Genomic DNA, 17521 nt, shown 5'->3' with positions numbered 1-17521 from the left:
TTTGGGAGGTAATTAGGTTCAGATGAGCTCATGAGAGTGGAGCCCCCATGATGATGGGATTAGTGTCCTGATAAGAAGAGACTCTAGTCTCTCTCTCTCTCTTTCTCCCTCCCTGCCATGTGAGGATATAGCAAGAAGATGGCCATCTGCAAACCAGGAAAAGTACCCTCTCCACACACTAAATCACCTGGCACCTTGATCTTTGATCCCAGCCTGCAGAACTGTAAGAAATAAGTGTTGTCTAAGCCACTCAGTCTTTGTCATAGCAGCCCAAGCTGACTAATACAGCCACACGGGTCCTGCTTTGTTCTTTGAGGCAGCGAAATGCAGGGTGTGTGGGGGAAGGGCGCAGTGTATGCACATGTACATTCATTTGGCAACATGTTTGAGTATTTATTTTAAAAAAACCAATAACTTAAATAAATACATTTAAGACAGGACAGTTGAGTTCCTGGATAGGAAAACTATGTGAAAGATTTTGCTGGAAAACCCAGAGGGCAAACTCACTTTGTTGTGAATTCTATCCAATTAATCAAGGTAGTGATAGACCACACCTCTCATATATTTTCCACATTGCCAGAATATTTTATACCTTAATAATACTGTGCTTAGTGTATATTGGAGTATCATTAAAAATGAGCTCATCATGTAACAGGATGACAGAAAGAAAATAAATCTCCCTTTGCTGCATGTTATTCATCTCTGTCCCATTAAATTTCTCTTCTCAAATTGGCTTTTTAGCTAGCCAGAACATGGCCAGACACTTTCATAATGACACAGTCTACACACACATTTTCTATGAGCCTTTATGCAGCTTATATAAATTCTGTAAGAAGTGTTCCAGTCTCGAAGATTTTTCTTGATATATAAGATCTCTCCTCTCTCTGTATCATCTTGAAGTCTCTCTTTTCTCCACTCTCATAAAATGTGAGAAGAGACTTCTTTCAGAAGGTTATTAAGTTTGTTTTGCAGTCCACTGGTTGGGAACGTGATTTCCTGGTAATTTAATTTTGATGTGTTTCCTAACTTGGGTTTAATTCTATTCATCCCAACAGATACCAGAGTAAAGAAGTACATATTACTATTGTAATATTGTATTTTATTACTAAGAAGTATAATTATTTTAAATAATTTAATATAGAACACTTTCTACTCTGGCAATTTTAATGACTTATATCAGCAGTAGAAATTTCAAAAACAGTTACATGAAACAGAAGTATCACTTGGAAAAGGCAGGCTGCACACGAGAAATTATCCCACAGGGCAGCATTACATTGAGTCATCTTTCATGGCTCAAGGACTGACCCCAACTGACTCAAAGATTGAATTATCAGAATACTAACATTGGACACACATGGCAGAGGAGACTCCCATTAACCATGTTATAGAGCTGAAATATAAAATCATAATCTCCATGTATTAATTTATAGTGATGAAAATACCTCTATCTTAGGCTGCAATACTCATTTTGACATGGCGTTGATTTTCTTCCTACGTGTAGACATAAAGGGGGCACAGATATTTGCTCAGCGAGATCAGTTCTGTCAAGGCAGTAGTTTGGGATATGATAGGGTGTCTTGGCTTAAGCTTCTCCCTCTTCTGAGCATGCTCATGATGGCACTGCAACATGGGCTACTGCAACGCCCCTTTCCCTATGCTGACCATCCTTTCTTAGCTCTCCCCACCACCTCCAGACTCCTAATTCTGATTGACACATCCTTTTGTGATAACTCTGTGACGTCAATCTTGCGCCACTCAATTCCTTGATCTAATAGCCATAGTTTTTAAGTTTTCTTTGCATGTAAACATTGATTTCTAAGATTCACTTTCAGAAGGGAATCCATTTGTTTTTCAAATATATTTTCAAGTTCTTGGAGACTTCCTCTAAGTGGACTCCAACTACTGATAATCAGCAAAAATAATTGTGCATAATTGATTAGAACTTGAAATATGGTAAATGAAATACAATTCTGAAAAGAGAAACATAATTAGGAATTATAAAGCAGAGTTCATGGCAGAACTCTGAAGAGTCCATTGAAGAAGCTGAGTTTAACGCATATGTTAGAAAAAAAACATCTTTATGACTCTTGGAAATAATGTGACTTCCTTTTAAGAACTACACATTTATTACCAACACTAAACAAAAGACAGAGTATAAAAAGTGAGAGACCCATATAATAAACAATTTTCCCATCCTAGTATTAATTTATAATGAGAAAAATAATGGCATCTCAGGCTGGAATAATCACTTTGACATGGAATGAACTTACTGTCTATTTTTTCAGCCTAAACTAACCTTATCACATAGAAATCTAATCTGGACAGAGATGTAACATACCTTTTTCGTCGCACTTAAAAACTGTTGGTTGAATTAAAGAATTGAGTTCAAGAATAATGACTAAACAGGAAGCTAGGTAAGAATTGGGGGAGGAGACTGTGGTGACGCTGTGCAAGGAGAGCTAGCATTGCAAGCGGGGGAAATAAGGGGAACAAAGAGAAAAGAAAAGAGGTGTGCTTGGGGCTCGACAGGAAGGGCAGCCTAGTGTTTAGGAGGACAGGCAGTTCCCAGTCGGATAAAATAGCGAATGGGGCCACTAAGGATCACAATACAACACTCTTTACTTGCCTGTGACCATGATTTCCATTGGAATAATGTTCTTTTTTTTAATGAGTTTTTTTTTCCTTAATTTATTTATTTTTTGGTTGTGTTGGGTCTTCATTGCTGTGTGCAGGCTTTCTCTAGTTGCGGCGAGCAGGGGCTACTCTTCGTTGCGGTGCGTGGGCTTCTCATTGTGGTGGCTTCTCTTGTTGCGGAGCATGGGCTCTAGGTGCTCGGGCTTCAGTAGTTGTGGCACACGGGCTCACCAGTGCCTGAAGTAAATGTGGGGGTTCAGGACTTAAATAAGAAAACAAATCATGTTTATTTTCACTCGTCTCTAACCAAACTAAAATTTAACATTTTCTTCCATTGCAAATATGGGCAACAAACCACAGGAGTATAAGCAGGATTTCTGACTTTGTCATGAATAGGAATCACAGTCTCATATTACAGTTGTCACAGATAGCTACAAATATCATGTATATTACCACTGTCTTCAGTAGTTATTAGACTAAACTCTAGATCTTATTTAATGGCTAAGGAAACACAAATATTTCTGCATCAAAAATTTTTGTTAGTATAGTGACAACTGCATTTCAATATAATTGGAATGATTTATAGTCCAATATAATTTATATTATGCATTTAAAAACACTATTCTGTGAAGGGATCCATAGGCTTCTTCAGACTGCCAGAGGAGCTCATGGAACAAAAAACATTAAGAACCCCTACATGAGAATTAATATTTTGGTTTTAGCATTCCTCACCCCTTTCTCTATCAAATCAGTTCTCCAGCAGTCTCCAGGTAAACAATTCCATCTATTAGCTCTCTCTAGAATTCTTATGTAATTGATATCTAGGACAGTCCCTATTAGTGTACGTGTGGGTAAGATAAAGAATTTTTACGTCACCCTTTCATATTGTTTTCTTTACTCTCTCTTTTGTCCATTTCTCTTCCATTTAAATGAATTCCCTATTTCAGCATATACCTGGAGGTGAAGGGGATAACTTCAAGCAGGTAGGGAGATTCAGAAGGGCTTAAATATAAAAGCAGAGCTCCCCACACATGAATGGGAGCTGCTGAAAGGAAGGAAAGGAAAAGAAGGTGATGGGGTAGGAGACAAAGTTGCAGCTGGTAGGAGGAAAGTCCAACCCAGCAGACAGAATCCAGCACTCGGCGTCCAGAAGACAGAGATGTAGGCCACAGGTTGGCAAGAGGCTAGCATCAGAGAAGTCCAGGAAAAAGTGAAATGTTTGCTGAAATGTTGCCCGGGGAACATGGCAACAAGTACTCTAAGATCAATCAAAATATGAATATATACCCTGGCCTGGAAATTTGATTTGCATCAGATGAGTCTGTCAGGATGTGGAAGAGGTTCAGAAAAGGACTATACCTGGGATGGTGGTGGTGTGGTTAGGGCAGGGGATTGAGAGAGGAAAACAGAGCCCAGTCTTATAAGGGTAAGAATACTGGGTTGACTACAAGGAATTTAATTAAGGACATGGTAGAAAAGGGTAATAAAGTGGAAGTTTCTTACACCTGGACACAGGTTGAGCACAGGAAAGCAAGATTGGCTTGCCGATGGATTTCTTATTATTGAATCAGATCAACTTAAATAACTAAGGAGAGGAGGGTTCACCAAGCCTATATTGGGACTAAGTCTGCCAGTCAAGGTGACCCGATTTATGCTAATAGAAATGGAGGGCTTTGAAGGCAGAGAACCAGGAAGTTTATGACACCTGGTCAGCTCTCTAAATCGGCTTTACTCTCTGAGATATCTACTCTGTGTGACATTAGGCTCCCAAAGCATGAAGCGTAATGTGTTATTAAGTTAGATCTCCTTGGATCACAAAGAAAATAATAAGGCAACAGTGATAGAAGAGAAAAAGAAACAATCCAGAGAAAAAATGACTGGGTCGCCAGAGGCAAAATGCATGACAGATGCAAATGGCGTTCATCATTTCTCAGCTGGAAAATTCCAACAGCTTCCTCAATTGTCTCCCCATCTTAAGTGCTTCACTACTCAAATGTATCTTATAAACCACTTCCAGGCGACACACTAAAATTCGTCAAGTGTAGACACCGTTTCTCACTTCAGTCTTCTACTAAAAAATACCAACAACACTTTGTCACCTAACAAGACCCTTTCCTTTGCATTCAAATTTCTGTGCAATATGGTTCCAACCCATGTCAATGCTTATTTCCTAGTATTTTTAATATTCAACATCATTAAAATAAATGATTAAAATATTTATTATTTGAATGCTTCATTTTTAATATTTCCTTTTTATTTCTGACAAGAGTGCCCTTCTTTGAAGACTTTCTCTACTTCATTTCCATGTGATTCTGGTGGGGTACCAATCAGAAGACAATGGACTTCTGATAAGAGGAGTGCCACATGGCCCAAGTTAGGCCACCCAGAGTTTCCTTCCCAGGAGGCGTGTCCCGAGAATGCAAGGGCAGAGAGGGACCAAAAATGATTGGAACTGAGGCCTGTGAGTAACTGTTGGGTATTTGTGTCTTTACCTTAATGTTCCTCTGATCCTCTATCTTTCCCTAAATTCTTCCACTCAGTTCTTTGAGCTACTCAATATCCTTTCAGGAAATTCCCTTGCACACACACACACACACACACACACACACACACACACACACACATACACACACGCTTCAGTTTAAGAATAGTAGTTTCTATTGCTTGTAACCAAAGACCACTAAATGATGCAGAAATGAGCACAAAAGCATAGGGGAGATTGTTAGGTGTGGAATAGGGCACAGCGCGACCCCCCACCCCCGCCACTGCCCGGCCCAGACATGATTGGTGTATGTGGAATTAATTATCAAGCTAAAATGTCATAAAAAGCAATGGGGCTGACATTAAAATTCTAAGATGGGAAATTAAAAGTTCATGGCATATAGTGGAGAGCTAGGAAATAAGGTCATTCATTGGGCCGCCTGGAACACTGTGGGTGAAACTTCTAGGAACTGTTGGCTTTTGCAATAGACCTGGATAAATGAAACTGAGGGAATTGTGAGCTCACATGTTAAAATTTTCACTTTGAGGCATGGACTAAAATCCAGAGTCTTCTTGTCACCATGCCCCAAGCATCTCTTTTTACTAGTTGTCATGGGACTGAGCTTGATGAAAACCAAACTCAGAGTTGGATCATCCAGCTTGTTCCGTTGGATCAGGGCAATTGAGAACGTTGCCACGTATCTTGCATAAATCTTGAGGGAAAAAATGGGATCTGAGCTGTTCACCGGTTATATTAGTAAACCTTTGATCCTGAAGAAGCCTGAGCCACCAAAGGGCTTGCCAACATTCCCAGTCTGCCCACCCCCCGCCCCGCCCCACCCAGTGATTGAGGAAGCCGTGTCTCCCACCAGAGAAATAAAATGATTCCTCTGGCGCCAAAGCTCCTTGGTGCTGACCTCGTGTCCCCTTACCCTCCTGATCTCTTACTCCTTTATCCTTTGCTTACTTCATTCACAGCCTCCCTGCTCTGCCTCGGATGTGCAGGGAGCTCCGATCTCAGGGCTTTGCACTCACTGCCCTCGCTGCTGTCTCTGCCTGTAGCTCCCTCCTCCCGATGACAATAGCCGCCTGACTTCTCCCTCACCTCCTTCAGACTTTTGCTGGCTTGAATGTCACCTTCTCCTGGAGGCTTCCTCTGACCACTGTATTCGAAATTGCAGCACTTGCCCAATATTCTATTGCCCTTTGGTATTTTATTTTTCTCTCTTGCACTTACCCCACATCTACTATATATTTTGCTTCTTTGTGTGCTTTGTCCCCAGACACGGCCCCCAGTGAACCCTGCCTCTTGGGATTCACTCCCTCGGGTAGTTCCCCTCCGCTAGAATCTGGGGCAGCTCTGTGACTCATCTGAACCAAGAGAATGTGGCAGAAACGGTGCTAAGCCAGTTCCAGGCTTAAGCCTTAACAGGGAGTGGCAGCTTCCAACTTTGTACTTTGGAGAGCTCTGTGCTGCCCTGTGAAAAGGCTGGTTATTCTGCTGGGCAGACTCTGTAGAAAGAGACAATGCTGTGTGGAAAGAGTGAGTCCTTGGACTACACGGAGAAACTGAGAGGCTCAGCCCTCCAGTGTCCCACTTGAGTCCGGTTCTCCAGCTATTTCCACTAAGAAGTCAGACATGTGAGAGAGCCATGGTGGACGTCCCAGCCCTTGAAGCTAACATCCCATGGAACAAAAGCACCGTCCAGATGAGTCCAGTCAGCCCACCAGGAGAGTCAGGAGATGATAAAATCATTGTTGTTTTAAGGCACTGGGTGGTTTGTTATGCGATATGTAACCAAAACATTATTCATTGTGTTCATTGTCTGTGTCCCCAGCAAGAGTGTAAATTCCGTGAAAACAGGGGTTGGGGGGCGGGGCCCATTTTGTCCTTTGCTGCATCCCTGGCACCTATAACTGTGCTGAGCTCTTTATAAACATTTCGAATGCAAGGAAGCATAAATTAGTTAATGAATTTAAACTAGACAGAGCCTATGGGATGAAATAGATAATCACAATTTGGAAGGGAAAATGTATTCAAAGAGATTTTTAGGAATTAATCTCTATTAATCAATATAATTGTCATAGAATTAACATTTGTTCAGACAGACTTTAGAGATGCACTTCCTAGGAGAATGGAATCCCACTTTGGATATGGTCAAATTTCTTGATAAGGATGCATTCGCTAGAAAGTCTGAATTCAATTTTCCAGCACTGGTTAAGTTGCCTAACTTAATTAATTCAAACCTAAACCAGACGCTGCCAATAGAAAACTACATTAGATGGCCAAATATTGTTTAGCTTAACACAGAGGGAGGGAATTCTGAGATTCCAGAAATTCTTGATCAGAGCAGTTATACACAACTTGCCCACTTTCCTTCTGACCACATCCCAGAATAGATCACTAATAACTCTCCCTTCCTCCTTGCCAAGAGATAGCAGGTTGGCATATCTCTAAATAAATTGGTAAAAAGTTTAATTATTAGCTATGACTACCTTAAAAGCATACAAGTTTGGACTTAGGAGTCTAAATCTTATATCATTTATTGCAAACATGTCAATCCGTTGGTCATTTATAATAACTGAGGTATTCATGTAATTCTCCAAGAATCTCAGAAACTAAGATACTTGAAGATTTCTTTCTCCTATATTTGATGGATCTGACAATCAAAAGACAGAGGGAAAAATGATTCTCTGTGATTAGTGTATTTTATGTAACATTTGTATCTCCACTAAGAGCAAGTTGAGTATATGGACTCAATCACTATATCTGTATACACTGTAAGGCATCCCTCCACTCCCAGGAGTTTAGGGATATGATGTCAGGATTTTCCATGTTGTCATTCTCTAATGTAAATTATATGGCTTCCATGCACATTTCCAAAGAACGAAAGAAATATGTGGCAATAACCTAGATATATAAACTCCTTAGCCAACCCCATGAATAACTTAATATAGTAGTTGTAATGGATATATACATAAATATATCAAAAAATGTTCTGCTGGTTAAGGTTTTGTCCTTTGAAAAAATTACATTACAGAAATTAGACATTGAAAGCTAATTGTTCTTTATTTCTCTTTTTAAATCCAAAAAAGAAACACATGTCAGTTTGCATTCCTTTGTGTTGAAATATTCTTGAATTACATGATTTTACTTGTGACCCAAACAGGGCTGAACATTTACTTTACTTTTGGTGCCTTATTTGGAAAATTGAAAGATTGGGAAGACGAGAAACAGTGCGGGAGGGAGTAGATTTCTAAGATCATGGTATGTTTTTCTCTGATTAAAATGTTCCATATCTTTTATTTCTAGGGGAATTAGAGTCCACATAAGTTTGGGGTAGGTATTACTTGTTGAATGCTCAGAATAACATTATGCACCTTACCCCTTGTGTAAATATATTCCAAGACTCTGTATCTTCTTTGAAAAGTAGTTTGAAAATGCATCTATTTGACAAACCTGGAGCAGTTACTGTCTGCTGCTTAAATTTCCAGATACAAGGGAAAAAGTGTCCTCTGGCAGCCCAGATTGAATAGGGGAATACAGGAGAAAAACATGGTAAAATAGGGAAAAACATGAAGAGAATTTTTGTAGCTCAGAAATAAACTTGTAGACAGTGAAGAGCCTGTTTTACTCCAAAGGAGAATCTAAAATTTGAATTTACATGAGAGGGGTTGGGACATTATTCTCTGAGCTCTCCCTTTCTGATTGATTCCACTTTTAAAAGCTTAAGGGTTTCAACTAATTAAATTAAAAGCAAGCCAGAAAAAAAAAAGAGAGAGAGATTGAATGCTTTGATATTCCACATCCAAGGATGCTGATCTGCCTTATTATTTTAGGGAGAAGATTAATGTGAAGAAAGCCCTTTGCTTCACTCTATTAGAAAATCCCATGACTAAATGTTGATAAAATTTGAATTTTTATGTTTGAGAACTATTTTAAAATAATTCAGTTTGTGAAAGACAGTATTTTATATTGCCTCATTCAGTGAATCCTAAGGCATATTTACCTTTGTTTTTCATTTAAAGAAGTTGTGAAACAAGACTTTCAGAAATATGGAACTAAGTATTACATATTATGGAAGGAAGTATGTATCTCTTATTCCTAAAGAAATATCTGTTTTCTCAATGGGGAAAGGACTGTAACTTTTCTTTCCTCAGATAAGGCTTCTTATGGTCAAGGACCCACAAATGAAATTATTTAGTTGTTTTTTTTTTTATATACTCACACAGTTTAGTAGAATTTGATAACTATTCAGAGCATTCATTAAATTCTATTTGGAGTTCTGCTCCTACAAAGTTAACAAGACATTATGATGTCACTCTAGGAATATAGTGTGATAGGATTCATACAATCAGGATAAATTAGAAAGTCTACCCGAGTCCAGGTGTGGAGGCTGCAGTCACTGAATTGAATAAGGACATGTCTGGTAACTGAAGGATTGTTCTTGATGATTGGAAGGAAACCTTGTCTTCAGTCTAAGGTTGTTTAAGGAAACACAGCTGATTTGTTTCCATTTCCTTTTCCTTCCTCCAGGCTTAAAGAACACTAGGGTAAATAAGTTCATAAAACTCAGATCGACTGGGCGGAGAGAGTTGGTAGAACACTCTATGAAATACTGAAAATGGTCTTTTTTTTCCTATTTGTGAGAGTCAGTGATTTTTGGAGTCTATCCTTTGTATTTATGTTTTCAAGACTTCAGTGAGATTTAGCAAGATGTTTAAAGCTGGGGCTGGGGTAGAATAATTCTTGAGAATTTAAGTTTAATTTCATACCCTATGCAGTGGAGATTAGCATTCCAAGCCTTGCTTTCACAGAGAATCAGGGAGTTATTATGTGACGTGTTAGGGATCATCCTCCACACAGCAGAGAACCCCTGGCTTCCTGCCATGTCCTGAAAAAAGGGGGAATGCCACGGTTATTTACAGCACCATTTTTTCCTTTGGGAGGTTTTGTTCTAGTTCACCTCAGCTCATTACTGATTCATGGGCTGCTGTTTTGGCTGAATGATGATGGAGGAGGAATATTAGGTGAGAGGCTGACAAAATGTGCTGTAGGCTTTCCCACCATCCCTATCCTTATAGGGTCTTTGCTGTCAAAAAAATCCCAGTCAAGATAATGCCTTCCTTTCACCTCCTCCATCCATCCCCATGAGTACTTTTCTCCTGTTAAGGTTCACTTGTAAAAGAACTGCATTTGCACTTTACAAGGTACTCTGCTTTTATTAAGCACCAGTCTATAAACTGTTACATGTATGTGCCCAGAAGCCCATCCCTTTTTCTGCTCCCCACTGGCAGTTGGCTTTGACTTAGTGGGGAGATATGGACCCTTCCAACATGCCTAGCTCAAGCATGGAGTCTTTGACCAGATGGCAAAAATACTACAGCTTTGAAGACACTTCGGCTGCATCATTAGACCAGTTTGTAATTATTTTATGGTTAGCCCAAGGTATTGAAACCATCATTTCTGAAAGTGGACTTACAGTTATCTTGGTAGATAAGTGTTTGTTCATTGAGTCTTATCGCTTTAAAATTAGAGGCGACTTTTTCAAGAGAAATACTTTGAGGCTAATCCCAGCTGACTTCTGAGAGGTTATTTCTCTGAATAATGGAAACATAGACTTATAATATTTACTTAAAAACTGTGTTCAGAGCTCAGCAGATAAGGGAGTTAGTTGTACAGACAGTCCGTGGCACTTACATAGTAGATAATACAGTAAGAATTATTGGCTTATAGAAACCAAGTACAGGCTACCATTTTGCCTGGTGTTACTGATTTGGACTCTGCAAGCCCAAACTTATTCAATAGAAGAAGAGCATTTTTCTGTTCTTCCAAACACTAGACTACTTTGGAACTTTTGTTTCATTCAGTAGCGCCAGTCTAACCTACTATATACTGATAGAAAGTTAGAATGTATATATAGTTACAGAGCTACATCTACAGCTACATCTATATAACATTTGTGCCCAAGAGTGATTTAATTAGCTTGTATGACCAATTCTCACTGCTAACAGGTCGGATGGGTGAGTGTAGGTGACAAAGGGAGAAGGGTTACAATATCAAATTATTGCACACAAAAGCATCTTTTTTTCAGCATCACCTTGATTTATTTTCCTAGTCTTTTTTTTTTCCTCAGATGGAAAAATAATTTCATCAAGAAAACAAATATTTCTGCCAAAGCAAAATAATTTCATGTTTTAATGCTTTTCTTTTTAAACAAGTCAACATTGAACTAGGACGTGCTCTGACCCCGCTCCCCTCATTTTGCTGACTAAAATTTTTTTTAAATCCATTGGCAGAAAAAAAGATATTTTCCTCAAATAGGATGATCATATTTTATTGCTGCTTTGTTTAGTAGACATTTTTCTCAATTGGGAAAAAAAAGTCTAGGTGAAAAAATTACCTAACAAGAGAAGTAGTTTACATGGTCATAACATTGAAATTGTTGCCAAAAGAAAAAAAAATGTAAAAAAAGATTTTAAATGTAAAATATCACATAACTTCAAAAAACTTACCTCAGTTTTCTATCACTTATCATGTACTACAAGTCAACCTTCTAGATAGGATTATAGTCCTTTATTATAAGCCCCTAGTTGTACTATGGTATACATTTTAAAAAAAGCTACTACAAAATTTTTCTTTTCTTTTTGTTTCTGCCTATTGTGTACTTAAGCTATAGATAATTTTTGAATAAAAAGCCTACGGTAGATATAAATGCAATAGTTAACTGATCCTGTTTGCTGATGTCCTTTTCATGGTCCACGGAAGGTGGCGTCTTTTAGTCCAGCATCTTCTCCTGTTTCTTGCCTTCCTTTTTCTTCTTCTTAGATTCTGCTGTGATTAAAAATAAAAGAAAGAGAAGAAAAAGCATTGCATTAGTAAGCTATGAGGGAGGGAGCCACTTGTCTTATAAATAGCCAGGAATGAAATGATTAGATACATAGAAAAAGTATGTGTGTGTGTGTGTGTGTGTGTGTGTGTCTGCTTTTGTGCTTTTGCCAGGAGAATGCCTGTGAGCATAGGCAGGAGTAATACAGCTTACCTCCCTGTGTGAACACATATAAATGCCTGTTATCTTACTGGTTGCCCCCATTTGATAAAGAACATACTGTCTGGGGTTCCTACTTAGAAAATACAAACACAGCCAGCATCTCTGAGAGAATAAGCCAGGTCACTGCTCAATGGAGAGCTACAAATGATTTCTTAGCCCCTCACTTCCCACATTCCTTTTCCATGGAGAGTTGATAAGCATTCTTTACTGACAAACATTTTCAAAGTGCTTCCACTCCTGATTTGCCCTCTGTTTATACATTTAGCCAGCTGTTCATATACGAAGGACCACCTTTGAACCTACCAAACGTGGAGCTTTGACACTACAGAGACTCCTAGCCTTGGATGAAGCAAGTGGAATGTACCAACCTGGACTAAACCAGGTGAGTAAAACTATGAAGATTTAAATCAAAAGACTTTATCATTTGCCATTCAGTCATCTGCCATCTCCCTTTTCCTAAGCACAGGAGAATACAGTATAGAATAGGACATGTCAGCTTTGGCTCCAAAGATAAGAATGGTCAGCATCACCAGGCTAGCGAGGGAAAGGATATTGCTAAATGTTGCTAAAATACTTCCTCCGTTTGGTCCACAATAGTGGCAGAAATGTATGGATTTGGGGCTGGAGCCAGACTACTGGAGTTTAAATTCTGGCTCCATCACTAGTTACTATAAGACTCTGAGAAAGTTAATTTGTGTATCTGTGTCTCAGGTTCCTCACTTGTGAACGGGCATATGAATAGTACCACTTCGTAGGGTTCATATCCAAATTCAATGAGTTGTATAAAATCCACTGAGAACAGAACATGGCACAATGACATGTGCAAATAAAGGTAAGCAGTCATCATTAGTGTGATAATAGACTAAGAACAGGAGGTAAATTCTCTGTAAGATTAATACTCTTTGTCATCACCGAGACATGTGCACTGAGCAGGTTATTGAATGTGCTAAGCAACAGAGGAATATCAGGACGCAAACAATGGCCAGTAGGGATTAGGGCTTTGTTCATCAGCTCATAGGGCATGTGTCCAAGAGGGTCATAAGGCTTATGATGAGAGGGGCATGACACCAACCGCAAATGGTGCACAAAACCCAGCTTATACTTAAATAGAGCTTGAGCTTTTTCCATTCTTACCAGCTCTTCAGATAAGTTCCAAAGTCCATCATATATTAGATGAAGTAGTATTTCTGTACAAAGTAACTGTCCTGAACTTCATTTACTCAAGCTTCAAGGGTGCAACATACACAATTAGGTCAGGAGTTGCTAAACTTTTGCTAAATTGCTGCTCACAAGCATTCATTTTGTTCACGTGTATCCTCAAATTTTCCCCTCTCCATACTGAAGTAACAATTTTTTATTCTTTCTATTTTTACTTGTCATCATAAAAGTCTCCCTTTTTTTAACCTATTAAAGGTGAGATGACCAGAACTTCCAAGTTTAAAGATACCTCTAAGGTCAAAGAAGGTTTTCTCTTCAATTTCTGGACAAATAATGTCTGAACATTTAATAATTCCCACTCTTTGGTTGACATTTGAAGTAACAGCTGTATATTAAAATGGCATCCTCAGGGAATAATCTAAGATGACAACTGAAATATAACTTTGATTTCCCTTGTCTGATTTTCTCCAGATCCCTTACTGGGGAAGCCTCAGTAATTTATAATCCTCTAGCTCTCCAGTAGAGTGGATGTTTGGGGCAGTAATTTGCATATTTTGGCTAGCATGTCCCTATTTCATATGTAAGTAAATGGATCCCATACCAATCAGGTGTTTGTAAAATTTTATTTCATAACACTTAAAGTTATTCTGAATATTGAACACTATTTGATCTGACTAATGTAGGTGGTTCATTTCAGGGAACACTTTGGGAATGGGAATCTCTCCTCAGTTCTCCTTGGTAAAGGCAAGAGCATATCCTTTCTCTGTTACCTGAGCCTGACATTTATTTTATATTCATCAATTAACAACTTGCTAAATGCCAAGAAATCAACCAATTGCCATATAATCTGTCAATATAATATATAATATAATATATAATATAATAATAATGTCAATCAATTTATTTTTTTGATGCAACTGACAAGTCATCATGGCATTCCTTTGACACACTACACACCTTAAGTCCACTCTGGGTTCAATATAAATAGAAAAATGAGGAGTCCCAGTAAAAGGTAGTGGAAAGAAGGAAGTTTGTATTTGCATAAGGTCAATTTGATTTCTCACATTGTGACTTTCATGTACATTTTACTGACAAACAAAATGAGCTTTGTCACTACTTGTCTCTGTGGTCTAAAAACTTGTGAACATCCTCTCAAGCTTTATCCTGTCTACATGAGGGTTTTTAAATAGTATCATGGAATCTATGATCAACAAAGAACTTAGGGCTTCCCTGGCGGCGCAGTGGTTGAGAGTCCGCCTGCTGATACAGGGGGCACGGGTTCGTGCCCCGGTCCGGGAAGATCCCACATGCCGCGGAGCGGCTGGGCCCGTGCGCCATGGCCGCTGAGCCTGCGCGTCCAGAGCCTGTGCTCTGCAACGGGAGAGGCCACAACAGTGAGAGGCCCGCGTACCGCAATTAAAAAAAAAAAAGTAATACCAGCTTATATAGAAAATAAAGAAACATATGGTAAAGAAATTACCCATGTTTTCACAATATAGAGATAACACTTTTAGCAACAGGTTCTATTTATGTTTCCTTTCTATAAATATATGTAATATATAGTTTAAACTAGGAACATACTGACAGCTGATAAAGTATATTATACTAAAAGTTCTACTGTATTCGTTTTCATGCCACTGCATATACTTTGAAACATGACCAAGTAGTATTCCTTTATGACATGCCCACCCTTATTTTCTGTAACCTTTCTTCTTTTGCTGCTCAGTTGGCGTGTTCCCACTTTCTGTTATTATGAATAATGGTGCAATGTGGGCTTTTACAGACAAATCATTGTATGTTAAAATTCTGCCTTAGTGTAAATTATTAGAAGAGGATCTACTTAATCAAAGGACAGAATGTTTTTAAAGCTCTAGGTATATACTGGCATATTTCTTTCTTGAAAGGAAGTACCAGTTTAAATTTTATCAGCAACCTATATGAGTCGATCACAGCAAACTTGTTCTCAAAAGGCAAATAATCAAACAGGATGCATCATCTCTTTTCCATCTATTCACAGGCCCTTTTAGAAATAGGATTGCCATGTGGATGGTACAAGTAAACACCCACTCCCATATCCAATATTAGGGAAATATGGAAGAAATAAGGTTGTGAGTGAGCATTGAAAGACATCAGTTTAAAGATTTTTTTGAACACCTTGAGAGGAAATGTTATTCTATGAAGCAGAAGAGTTGAAAATTCTGGGATAAGCTAATCTCATTTTCTGAGGAAAATGTCTTGGTTTGATTTCTTTCTTTCACATGACCTATGGGGTAGACAGAAAACATAAAAAGAAAATTACGAGATGAAAAGATTTGAGGGGCGCTTGAATTTTAACTGAGTCAACCTCTCTTTGCCACTGATTCAAATAAAATGGCTTTGGGTCATTAAATCGATGGGAGGAACTATTGATTAGACTAGGAAAAGGAGATCTGTACCTTCTAAGAGGTAGAATTCCTATATGAGGAAGCTATGAACACTCAGAAACGGGCACTGAAGATTCAGAGGTCAAGATTAGCAGCAGACAGGGACAGCGGGAGGCGCGCCGTGGAAAGCCCTAGAGCTGACCTGCGGCGACTCATCCAATAAATCATGAAAACTGAGCGAAGGAAAGGGATCCGATTACTGACAAACAGTAACATCGCGCAATGTAAGTCAGTCCAAAATCTGGAGACCACCAACACCCTTTTAATGCTTCATGAACCTATTTAAAGGAACTCACCTGTATTTAAGAATTAGCTGCCTAGTCACCTGGAAATATCTAATTCCTTGCGCCATGCCAGCTGTGTCTCAGAACTGATAACAAGGCTTGCTGAATTGTAAATGTACAGCTCAGTGATCCACCAGGGACCCAGGCACTAGTTGGCTTCGCTTCCTGGCACGGCACCATTCATTAAACTTCCCGATATTAAGTGGCACGATACAGGAAGAAATTTCTATATATTTAAAAATCAAAAGCATAATCTGTTAGATTTTTGTTCTTAAGATATTATTCTCAGATATGGTTCGGTCCAACATCGGTGTCATGATTTGTTGTTTCCTCTTCGATTTCTTATTTTGTAATGTCACTCGCTTCATTTCCTCTTTTAGGGACTCGATGCATTTACTCCTAAGATTATGTATGGAATACATACCTACCTCTATACATACATATCCACCTGCATGCGGCTGCTACTCAGTGCTGCCCACGTGCTGACAGCTGTTCCTTCCCTCACTGCCCACCTTCCTTTTTGCTCATCAATTCTACTTCATAACAATACCTACAACTCCCTCCCAATTATCTGCCCTTCTACACATGTTTGCTTTCTGACATCAAGTAGATGTGCATAAAAAATAGTATACATCTGTGTCTAGACACAAACAAAATATGTCTGGACTCTCTGAGGAACCTCTGTTCTGCCCCCATTTACTTGGAGAGGTGACTCGGCACTTAACTGCACAGCCTCCAAACCGCAAGTTCAGCCATGATGAGAGCAGCAGTGAGTTAATGTGGACATAACGGAAGATTTCGTGGAGGTGAGGAAATTATTCCGTCAACCACCCAAAGCAAGCTTAGTAAAAGTCCCTAAGCATGTCAGTTATTTTCCAAAGCAACTCTCGCTGGATCAGTAGATGAAGCCCTTCTCCCTTCACCCAGAGACTCCTCTTTTCAGCCTCTTTCCCTCTTGTCTCTCCATTTCCTTTTCTTTGAAGGAAAACGTTGAGATAACTATTGGCTTCTCCAACCCATCTAGGAAGGAATCATCTCTAGGATGCGCTTCCTTTATACAGTAGACATGAGTGTGATGGGGTTACTCCCTGATCTGACCTATGTGCATGTGTGTACCAGGTAGAGAGTCACCAAGTCAAACCCCTCTTTTGAGCTCAGCACATTCACACTGTCCTTATGTATCAGCTACACCTATTCATGTGTTTGAAAATGTAAAAGCAACTGAAAATTTTTGTGGATTTTTCCTCTGAATTCACAAGAGAGAAGATCAGTGAAGAAAGGAATCAGAGTTGCTTCATCTGTACATCCTTTAATCCAGGGCTTTCTCACTTGTAGATAGTTACAGAAGGAAAACAAAAAGCTCTGTGCGTGTGTGTGTATGTATGCGCACACGCATGTGTGTGTGTGTTTGCATTCACTTTCGGCTGCTAAATTTTGTCTTTTTCAGCTTTGGCCAAAAAAAAAGGTTTTTAAGTGCTAAATAACATTG

The 17521-nt window shown here is 39.0% G+C and overlaps 1 protein-coding gene across 2 annotated transcripts in view; it reads right to left on the bottom strand.

Annotated features, from left to right (window-relative positions):
* Nucleotides 1–11211: 11211 nt before the first annotated feature.
* Nucleotides 11212–17521, bottom strand: part of PTN (pleiotrophin) — a 97070-nt gene continuing 90760 nt past the window's right edge. Inside the window, exon 5 of one of the 2 annotated variants that reach the window (XM_060155953.1) lies at nt 11212–11950. In XM_060155953.1, the coding sequence (XP_060011936.1) occupies nt 11895–11950 (56 nt within the window). In that variant the 3' untranslated portion in view covers nt 11212–11894. The remainder of the gene's footprint in view (nt 11951–17521) is intronic. The other variant, XM_060155955.1, reaches the window with a different exon arrangement.

Source organism: Lagenorhynchus albirostris, chromosome 8, assembly GCF_949774975.1.
Source record: "Lagenorhynchus albirostris chromosome 8, mLagAlb1.1, whole genome shotgun sequence".
In the NCBI taxonomy this organism is placed as follows: Eukaryota; Metazoa; Chordata; class Mammalia; order Artiodactyla; family Delphinidae; genus Lagenorhynchus; species Lagenorhynchus albirostris.
This window is presented reverse-complemented; position numbering and strand designations above follow the sequence as displayed.